The sequence below is a fragment of the Lagenorhynchus albirostris genome, chromosome 2 (genome assembly GCF_949774975.1).
Source record: "Lagenorhynchus albirostris chromosome 2, mLagAlb1.1, whole genome shotgun sequence".
Taxonomy (NCBI): domain Eukaryota; kingdom Metazoa; phylum Chordata; class Mammalia; order Artiodactyla; family Delphinidae; genus Lagenorhynchus; species Lagenorhynchus albirostris.
Genome location: NC_083096.1, coordinates 34,417,659 through 34,428,817, shown reverse-complemented (window position 1 = coordinate 34,428,817; position 11,159 = coordinate 34,417,659). Strand labels below are relative to the sequence as shown.

Below are 11,159 nucleotides of genomic sequence, written 5' to 3'. Positions count from 1 at the left end.
TTATTCCTTGCCTGTGATCCTGCCTCCCTACTCCAGCAGCGGTTGGGCTCCTGAGGTCTAATGCTTAAGCAAGGAGAAGGGGCTTGTGGGTTTAAGGTCAAAATTTTTGAACCTATGGAATTTCCCTCCAATTCAGAAGCAGCCCCTTGCTGACGAATCAGCTGCCTATCCCACGGGTTTTGCTATCAGTGGAGTTTCTAGATGATCAAGGCAGGCGAAATGATACATCATTAAGCTAACATTAAATGATATTAAACTCTTAATAAATCTTTTTTCCTAGTCATCCTAAGACGCAAGCCAAGACGAATCTGCAACTCTGGAGTGGAAACCAGGGGGCGGGCCGAGCAGCGACCATTTTTGTTTTGCGGCCGTGCGCTCTCAGAGCACCTTGACTAACAGGACCTCACGGAGGAGGCGGAGCCTATCAGTGAGTGGGGCGGAACCTGGGAGACGTGATGATTCAAACGGACGAATGAGCTCTGCGCATCTGGCATAAGCCGCCAATGACCGGTCGTGTTGGGGCGGAGCCCACAGGCCCTAGTGGCTTTGGTTGTACGGCGGCTTTGGCGCATTTTCGGCTGGTTTGATTCATCCATTTTGAAGAGACAGGGGAGCGGGGGGCTCGTCTGATTAAGGGGCCCTGAACCAAGGAGCGGCGGAGTTTGAGAAGCCAGCAGCTCGGGGTTCGGCGGCAGCGGCCCCCTCGGCCGAAGTTGGGGGGGGTGGGGCGCCGAGCGCGCGGGGTGGGGGGGGTCCTGGTCTTTGGCTTCTCGACTCGGTCCTGTTTCGACAGCGAACATGTCTCGGCCTGTCAGGTCAGTGCGGAGTCCGAGGCCTGGAACGGGTTGGAGGGGGTTGGGGTGAGTGGTGAAGGAGTGGGGGACAGAAGCCTAGAGTCGGCCCTCTCCTGTGCCATGCGCGGCCTCCTCCTTTTCGGGGCCCGCGCGCGCCCTTGAGCGTAGGGGGCCTTGCTGGCCCGCGGGGCTGCGTGGGGGTAGCGGCCGCGCGCCCATGCGCGCGCTCCTCCCCGCCCCGCGCCGCTGCAGGGCTTTGGGCTGCTTTGCTGCCTCCCCCACTCGCCGCACTGGAGCGGGCGGGGTGTTCCCTGAACCTTCGTCGGTCGGAGGGGGAGGGGTGTGAAGTCAGCGCCCCCACCCAGGCCCCACCTCCTCCGGCCCGGCCCCTTGGAGCCGGCCGCGGGGACCAGCGGACTGGGTCTCGGACCCCACCTTAATGGGGGGGGGCGGAGACGCCGTATTGTCCCTTCCCCCCTCGGCTTGCGTGGGGGTGGGGGGGGCCTCAGCCCTTTTTCTCTAGCGGACGGGGGTGTTCCATGCAAAGCAGGAGGGGCAGCTCTGCCGCCGGGCCCCGCCTCCGTCCTCCGGGTCGCTGCAGAGCCCCGCCTCTCGGATCAGGCCGGGCGTGGGCGGGACGCGTTCTTTTTCCTTCCGCAGCCTAGAGAGTTCGGGACTAGGCCCTGGAAAATGACTGCTGTGTCCCCCCCAACTCGGAGTTTTGAGCTGGTTAACCCCCGCTCCCCCGCCTCGAGTTCGCTCTTTGCCTCCGACTAGAAATGTCCTTCGGAAATGTCCCTACTCAGGGAGGTGTGGGTTAACTGCACGACCTAAATCCCGTGTGGTTCTCGTTCTCGCTACCTCTCCTCTTCCTCGGCGTACACGTCTCGGATGTTTTTGTAATCTTATCTTTACCTCGAATAACTTTAATAATAAACGGGCTAGATTCGGTTAATCGTTAGACTTTATTCTGAGAATTTCAACAAGTTTGCTGTTCCCCAGCGGACGGTGGAATCGCCCTTGGCCGTCCTCCCGGCTATCGTATGGAATGTGCCATTTATGGAGGGGTGTGGCTTAATCCAATCTGTTGAGGCCTTACGAAGGAGAGCTGTTGCAAATAAATATTACTTTTAATATAATGTACTTGGCGCTTTCAATGTAAGGAATTGGCTGCTTTGCATAGTGCTTTATGGATAAATAGGTTTAGTTTCTAAATGTTTTAATAGTTGTTGCTTCCCCTTCTTCATTCCAAGTTGTGAGGAACGGAAGTATTTTGAGCTAGAGCTCTAAAGGGAGGTTTGGAACCCCGGAAAGGGTTTTGTGCTACACCGTTCTGTCTGCAGACTAGAACAGCAGTCTCCGGCTGGTGGGGGTATGGGGCTGCATGCTCCTACGCTCGGGGTGGGCGTGAGGAGAGTGCTACCTACCTACCTGACAGCTTTTCTGCCTAATTTAAACCCACATCTCCGATAACTCACCATCGCCACCGGGAAGAGTTTTGCCTACTTTTTGGCACGGAGTCTGAATAGATATTGCAAATTATAGTTTGCATACTTTTTTTGGCATAATAAGTGACCAGTGTATCCCATCAGTTTATGAATAAATGACCAGTGTATCCCATCAGTTTATGTAGAGTATTTTCTTTAGGATCAGGAGAAATAGACAATATCATAATAAAGATTTGTTTCATCTGGATTGGATCTTCTGTCTTCTGGGAGTAAATTACTGTGTGGTGAAGTTGGACTATTACTTTTCTTTACCTTTTAACTGCAGTTCACTAGGTTTTGATGACTTTTAATTTTATTGTTGTAATTTTACTCATTTGCCTGAGTTTGTGCTCCCAAATTTAGACGCTGGAACACGAACAGAACTTTTTTTTCTTGAAAACTTGGATTTTTAATGTCACCGGGTAGGAGTAAATATATTAAGCACGTTCTAATCAGTTTTTTGAAGGCATTGGGATTTGTGCACAACTTTTTTCTTGCTCAGTCTGTTAAAAGTAATTTTAACTGTATATTTGCCCCTAATTGAAGAATGGAGTTAATATATTGTGGGCATTTTTGGGTCACTTTCAAGTTATTAATTTTAAAGCAACTTGGTTTTTGATTATATATTTTAGTGAAGAAGTCTCTTTGTAACTTTTTTGAAAGCCTTTAACATACTCTTGACCAATAATAAAGCAGAAATAATTAAACTTGACTTTGGTGGTTTGTTAAATTCTGCAATAAAAAAAGTTCTGCCTTAGGGAAGTGCTTTTGTAATTGAAGAGTCTGTGTACTTGAGGGAATGTAACAAAAAAAAATAGATGTTGACCTAATATCAGAATGATCAACCTTGTTTAAAAACAAACCAAAAACAAGAAAAGCATGTGTTGGAAAATGTGTCCCTGCAGCTTCTTTTGGGATATGTTTCTGCCCTTAGGCCTGTATATAATTTTGAGGATTTTCTGCTTTTCATTTTTTACTGTGACTATTATTTTCATTTTAATATTAACCTAAGCATTTAAGGAAGATTTAGAAATGTACTAATGGCTGCTTGACACCAGTTTCCAAATGAATGGAATGATGAACTGACCGGCTACAGCAGGGTTTTCCGTAGACGCGTGCAACACATATCTAAGTAGTTTTGTTCACACTGTATTACTTTCACCTTTTACAGTATCTGACTCATATATAAATGAGAGCTGAAATATTTTAGGCCTTGGATTCAAATTTATAGCGTAAAATTGCAGTCTTAGAGCCAGAAAAAAAATTAGGCAAATTCATTTTACGAGTGACTTAATGTGGGGACCTGGACAAGTGAAGTGCCTTGCATCACCTACTAGTAGATGCCAAGATTGGGCCTAGAACCTAGATTCTTAATTTACAGCCCTGCTTATCCTCATCCTCCCCCCTTTCCACATAATCGCTTGTTTCTTCTACCAGATAAGTGTTGATGTTATTTTAGTGTATGGCACTTTTAACTTTTCAAAATGCTTTCATGACTCTTACCCTTGTGAGGTAGGGAAGAAAATGCTGTTACTTTTGAAAGAAAGCTCAGAGATTTACTAACTTGCCCAGCCTAGAAACAGGTTTTTTGAAATTTACCTTCGTATATTCTTCAGAGATGTTCCTCCCTTATTGAAAATGGTCCAAATCACTCAGATCAGTCTGTTTGCTCCTTTAATGTAAGTGTACCTGATGTCTTGTCTTCTTTTGTTTAGTACTTGAGACTGCAAGGAACCTTTAACATTGAAAGTTTAGATGTGAAAGCATAGGCTTTTACAGATTGATATAAAATTTTTTTGGTCATTTTTTATTTATGTTGAGAATCAGCTTCCCCAAGATTCCAGATTGCTTTCTTTTCAAAGAGAATTCGGTTGGAATGTGTGTGGATTTCTAAAAAAAAATTGATATTTTCTCTTACCAGAAAATTAGTTTCAAAAAGCCCTCGGTTAAAGGGAAAAACTTGGAAACCTGAAAATTCAAGGTAGCTTGGAATTAATGATACACAGGAAGACACTTAAGAGTTTAGTATACTAGTAAATGTGGTTTTAGATGAGCCTGGTTCCTTGTATCTGATCTTATTCTCTATGTCCAGGTTGTGTGTGTGTTTGTGTGTGAAAGAAGTGTGATTTTATTAACCTTTGATCTGTACATTTATTATTACTTTCATGTCACTTTCTTCTAAAAAGACATAAACTCTTCTGTAGACTTTACCTTCAAAGATATGTCACATAATAACTTGGAAAGCCTGAATAATGGGGGAGTTAATTTTATAACAACACTTAAGTATTCAACATTTCCCAACATATATGTCTTTAATCTGAAAATTACAAGAAGACAATGTTGGGAATTCCCTGGCGGACCAGTGGTTAGGACTCAGCACTTTCACTGCCGGGGCCCAGGGTTCAATCCCTGGTTGGGAAACTAAGATCCAGTGTGCGGCGAGGCCAAAAAATAAATAAAATGCCAAAAAAAAAAAAAGACTTTAAAGTTTGATTTTTTTTTTTTTGGAGTAATTACCAAATAAACATTTACTAAGAGTAAGTGCAGAGTCAGGTACAGAGGATTTCACTTTATCTTGTTTTATCCTTATTACAACCCTGTAATAGAGGATTTTTTTAAAATTCCCATATAGTAGATGATGAAATAAGCTTAAATAATATGTTACTCAAGGTCACAGAACTGTGAAACAGCCAAGATTTGAACCTAGATTTTCTGAATACAATGCTGGCATTCTTTCTGTGGTAACACTCTTCCCTTCCTAGTGTTTGGCATGAAGATGGTCAAATGCTATTTTATTTTGTAATCTCCAAATAATGGTGAGTGCATTCTGTATGCACTGGTTTTTAAGCTCTATGTAGAAAATACTTGAGGGGAAATATATGGCCAAAATATTTTAAATAGCAGTTTTTTCAACTTACTCTTCAAAACAATTCTCAGAATAAGTTTTAATTAAAAGCATTTTTTTTTTTAACTAGAACTGAGATTAAGTCCAGTTCCTTCAATTTACTACTGATGACTTTTAAGTCTAGGAGCTAAGGCGTAGAAATGACCGTAAAGCTGGATTTAGACTGCATGAGTCTTACCTATTTAACTCTCCTTTAGATTTACATTTATTGTATACATTTGATTCACGTAGAATGTTTTACAGGTTCACAATCCTTAGTTTGAAACCATTGGGGACTATATGTGTTCAGAAGTTCAAATTTTTTCAAAAATTAAAAAAATGGGGGCTTCCCTGGTGGCTCAGTGGTTGAGAGTCCGCCTGCCGATGCAGGGGACACGGTCATGCCCCGGTCCGGGAAGGTCCCATATGCAGCGGAGCGGCTAGGCCCGTGAGCCATGGCCCCTGAGCCTGCGCGTCCGGAGGCTGTGCTCAGAAACGGGAGAGGCCACAACAGTGAGAGGCCCGTGTACCATTAAAAAAAAAAATTTAAAAGATAACAGGGCGCCTATACTGTATATATAATGTACCATCACCAGGTCTGGGGTAGTGCTCCTATAATCAAACACATTAATCTCTGTGGTAAAACCTAGGAATTTTCACACTAAAAGAAAATCCTAAAAAGCCCCTCTTGTTTGCCCCACATATGTTTACCACCATATAAATTATGAAAAGACTTGGTTGTCGGAACTTTTTGAATTTCTAAATTGTAGATAAGAAGACTAGACCTTTAACAGCACAGTTCCTTTCTCAACCTTCAATTTTAGAAAAAATAAAATTACTCGAAACTCAATAGAGCCATCACTTAATGAGCAACACTTTTTGTGCCGATTCTGCCGGATACTCCTCATGTTTTTCAAAATCTTGAACAACTCTGAGCAAGGTATATATTATCCCTTGTTTCATATGTGAGAGGGCTGAGGCTTAAATTAAGTAACTGATCCAGTTCACCTAACCATTAAAAAGGAAGCAGGAATTCAAATAGAAGTTGTGGCCAGTGTGGTCTTTCCAATCAGACACTGCCACGGGGTGTTAACTCTTTCTCGTGGTAGTAGCACATTTGGGGGTTATGGTTCATAGCAGGACTTTGGTGGGGAAAACCAACTTTAAAGTGAGCGGGGTGGGGGCGGGGTGGGTGGAGGAAACGAAAATTTTTTCGAAGGAATAAGAATATGAGAAGGGGTTAATTAAAGGAAAAGACACCTGAACGTAGAGGAAAAAGCACTGAAGTAGTGTGAGGCTTTAAAAGTGGGAGGAAACAGGAACGTTAGATAAGTGGCATTTAAGTGTATACATAATCAGGGACATTTCCCCCTGACCAAAGTAAGTGAATAGATTCCAAAGCCACCTAAAGGACACCACAGAAAATTAATGGGCTCATTTTACGTACATGTATAGATGCAAGAATGCCAAACAGTATTAGCTAACTGAATCCAGTATGTATTAAAAATACATATGATCAAGTAGCATTTGTGCCGGGAATAAAACTTAAAATCTGTCACTGATTCATATTAAAAGACCAAAGGAGAAAAACCATAGCATTTGAAAAGATTCAGCACCTATTATAAAACTCGTCAGTATATTACAATTAGAAGGAAATTAAGATTAATAAATTGGGGTTGATTTAACTTGACAAAAGTTACCAAGATAAGTGGTTGAGTTTTAGTGTTTGAAATCATTGCAATACAACTACTTAATAAGGAGAAAGTAGTTTTGAATAAAGAAAGGGAGATTGATTTTATTTATGTTTTTGATCTGTTTTCCCCAGAAATATAAAAAGGCCACTATTCTGTGTAACTCTGGGACACCATCTGTGTTACATCCACATTATAGTCCATGTGAATAGTGCCCCTCTGGCACTTAGAGACTGCGGTGTTGTGGTCAATAAGAGAAAACATTTGATTTAGTATATGACCACTTTGGTCAAAATGGGGCATCCCTGTGTTTTGTTTAAAAAATATTACTATCTAGGTTCTAGGAAGTGGAACTGATTGTTACAGAATTACATTGCCATATTTTAAAATAGTATCTAAATAGCCATAATTACAGGTCTTTAAAATATTTTTGGTGAAGAGACCACAGGTTGCCAAAGTGTTTCAACTGCCTATAGCATGTTTTCAGGTGCTTCTTAGTGCCTATCTACTTATTGAACTATGCACCTGTTCAGTTACCTGCAAAGCAGGGTGATCTTCAGGGAGATTTCATGTGTCAAGATAAAATGGCCCAGAAGATGAATTACTTGAGAAACTAAAACTTAGCTCCACTGAGAAGTAAAAATCCAGCCGGCTATTCATTGGGCTGGGATAACAGACTATCTTCCACAGATACGCTACAACTGGCAAGATTTATAACAATGCTTCTTTGACTACTGCTTTCCTGCTACGAAAAGATTCTCTAAAATCAGACTGTCAGAAACTTAACGCTATTTGAAATTATATCAATCAGAGTGAAACATCACACTTTTGTCAGGAAAAGCTAACTCCTTCTGACACGGAGAGCTATCTTGATTTAACATTTTTAGAGCTTCAAATGAGGGGTTGCTGGGCACAAAATTCACATCTACCTAAACTTCTTTGCCAAGAAATAGGACCCAAGGTCCACTTCACTGTCTAGACCTGATGTAGACCCCTTTTCACACAGTCTGCTGTGCTTTGAGCCTATCAAGGCACTGCTTCATTTAAGTTTCACCTAAATTGTACCCTTCCCCAAATGCTTTTTAAGTTTTCCTCTGTTTGGTGAGATGCTCCACACTTCTGATGTTCCATCACCTTTATTGTAATGAGTCAGTAAATCTTTTTCAGGCTACAGATTTGTCCCTGGTAGTTGGGTTAAGACAATTGGAAGAGTTCACTGAGAGTCCCAAGACTCTTGCTGCAGACAGGACTACTTGGTAATGTGCTCATCTGAGACCCCTTTAATCTCACCTGCTTGAGGTTTACTCTGTTCCTAATTGCATAGTTTTTGCACTAAACTTACTGTTGGGAAAAACCTAGCCCATTTTATTTACACAATACTTTGTTATACTCAGAAATTTGTGTGTGACTTTTAAATAAAATAGTATACTATATGGAGAGAATATGGTGGAACTGAATGTATTTTGGGAATAAGGAGTGCCATATAAGAGTTCATATTTATTCATCTGGACTGAAATATTAGCAAGTTGATAAATTTAGGAGGGCATTGTGACAACTATCTCAAACATATACCTGGCTCATTATTCAGAACTCCTTTATTCCCCTTTTGTGCAGAAATTTACTTTTTCCATTTGAAAAACTTTAAAGAGCTATTTCCTGTAATGTTCTTGATTTTAAATATTTACTTTAAAATTTTTGCTTTCTTGTATCTTGTGACTGTTTTTGAATTCTGTTTAATTGTAGAAAGCAGAATGATATAAGATGCAGTCAAAGCAATATATCTTAGCCAAAAGGAACGTGAAGCTCAAAATAAGCAACTGTGAGAAATTAACCTGAATTGAGTTTAGGTATTCCGGCTTCTATGAACTAATTTTCTTATATCCTGAGAAAACTTGGCATATGAAGAATCTTGAGGGATAGAAGAATGGAGAGAGGTAAATGTCCTAAGTTTTAAGGACATTTGATAGGCAGAAACTTTAGTATTTAGCCTTGAAGAAAAAAGTGGAAACTGTCGCACAAATTTTAAGGGCTGCTCTATGCAAGAGGGTTTAGATTTAGACCATGGTGATCCCAGGAGCTAGACAAGACAGAATTGGTCAGTGGACTTTAGAGGCAGATTTCACCTCGCTGAGAAGAACTGTCTCATTATCCGGTTTTCTTGGAATTATTTGCCTTGGGAGATCATGAAAGGTTCTCAGTCATGCCCTTCCAGGGACATTTGTTGATAGAATAACACGTTTTGGGTAAGATTGGATTAGATTGTCTAAGGTCCAGTAGCTGTAATACACCTGGTGGTGTATCACCCTTCCCTCTGTCCCCCACGGGCCACCAAACTTTGATAGGTGTTATGAGTGCTTAAGTTTAAAAAAAGTGGTTTTCTTTCTTTTTTTTTTTTTAATATTTATTTATTTATTTATGGCTGTGTTGGGTCTTCGTTTCTGTGCGAGGGCTTTGTCTAGTTGCGGTGAGCGGGGGCCACTCTTCATCGCGGTGCGCGGGCCTCTCACTATCGCGGCCTCTCTAGTTGCCGAGCACGGGCTCCAGACGCGCAGGCTCAGTAGTTGTGGCTCATGGGCCTAGTTGCTCCGCGGTATGTGGGATCTTCCCAGACCAGGGCTCGAACCCGTGTCCCCTGCATTAGCAGGCAGATTCTCAACCACTGCACCACCAGGGAAGCCCCAAAAAAGTGGTTTTCTTAAAACAATGAATTAAAATAGGAAGAGACGTTATACTTTTGTGGCCGTGGATTAATAACAAATCGTGTTTTGTAAAGGTGAAACTAAAAACTACTTTGGAAATCATTTTTTTCTATAGCAGTGGCTCAGACTTTTTTGATGAAGTTCCTATAAGGTATACATTTTGCATTACAATTTGCTACACACAAGAATACAAATACCTGAAACAAGTTTCAGGAACTTGCCAGTTATCTAGGTGTAATTTTCTCTGATATTTTCTATTTGCTTCTTTTTCTTTTAAAATGCTGGTTATAGGGAATTCCCTGGCAGTCCAGTGGTTAGGGTTCAGTGCCCTCATTACCAGGGGCCTGGGTTCGATCCATGGTCAGGAAGTAAGATCCCACGCGAGCCGCAGCCAAGAAAATAAAGTGCTGGTTATACATCAGTAAATTGATTTCAGGACCCAATAGTGGGTTGTGACCAATAGACTGAGAAACATTGTTCTAGATGTTTATCACTTAGGTGATTAGTGAAAAGAGCTATGTTAGCTATTTTGGGTTTCTCAAAACTTAGATTTCAAGTGCACTTTAAGTGCCTAATGAGAAAATTGCTGAATTCTAGAAAATTAGCTAGGTGTTTCTTCTTCCCTGCATTGGTCAGAACAATAGGACTTCTTCAGGGTAAAAATGGAAGATAGCTTGATTGAGCTAAATAATGTAGTAAATTGTCAAAAAGTCTCTCTGATTTGCCTTGAGAAAATGATTTTGTGTTCTTTAATACAAAGCTTAGGGTGTCAATAATTAAATGTGGGTTTCTATTTTAAAGTTCTGCTTCCTCACCTGGAACTTAATTGTTTCTCCATATTTTGATGTGCAGGTTTGTTAAAGAGTAGCACTGAATTTTGTGGTTTTAAGTTGTTTTCTCATGTTTAAGGTTCAAAGGGTTAGATGAGATCATCTCAAAAAATGTGGTAGTTTCCATCTCTGAAATACTGTTGATCCTTGATTCTTTAGAATGTTAGTTTTACATACCTCACATTTCAGGAATATTATTGATTTGGTCTTGGATGGTTGCTGCTGTAAGAAAGAAAAGGCATTTTGGGGGGTAGACTTACCAGTATTTAGTAAAAAGAAGTTGATGATTAAGAGAATGGAAGAAAAAAATCCTATTGCTTGAGTTATCCACATTTGGTGCCAAAAATGGATCTTTTAGTGTTCTTTGTCTAGCTTCCAACTTTACCTTTCATTTTTGCACTTTGATGCAAAAGTAAGGGCTTAATCTCAAAGCCCTCTGGTGATCATCCAGGAATTGGTTCATTTGTGACCAAGGTACCTTCAGGATCTAAATATAGCGATTATATCAGCTTTTAAAGTAAGAGCAGGAACATAATTGAAGTTTTTCTTTTTTTTAAACTTATTTATTTATTTATTTTTGGCTGCGTTGGGTCTTCATTGCTGCGTGCGGGCTTTCAGTGAGTGGGGGCTACTCTTCGTTGTGGTGCGTGTGTGGGCTTCTCATTGCGGTAGCTTCTCTTGTTGCAGAGCACAGGCTCTTAGGTGCACGGGCTTCAGTAGTTGTGGCGCACAGGCTTAGTTGCTCCGTGGCATGTGGGATCTTCCCGGACCAGG

General features: G+C 41.3%; 1 protein-coding gene across 2 annotated transcripts in view; it reads left to right on the top strand.

The window, feature by feature from the left end:
• The first annotated feature begins 708 nt into the window (after window positions 1–708).
• NUCKS1 (nuclear casein kinase and cyclin dependent kinase substrate 1) overlaps window positions 709–11,159 on the top strand; it is a 30,498-nt gene continuing 20,047 nt past the window's right edge. Inside the window, exon 1 of one of the 2 annotated variants that reach the window (XM_060129674.1) lies at window positions 709–815. In XM_060129674.1, coding sequence (XP_059985657.1) covers window positions 799–815 — 17 coding nt within the window. In that variant the 5' untranslated portion in view covers window positions 709–798. The remainder of the gene's footprint in view (window positions 816–11,159) is intronic. The other variant, XM_060129665.1, reaches the window with a different exon arrangement.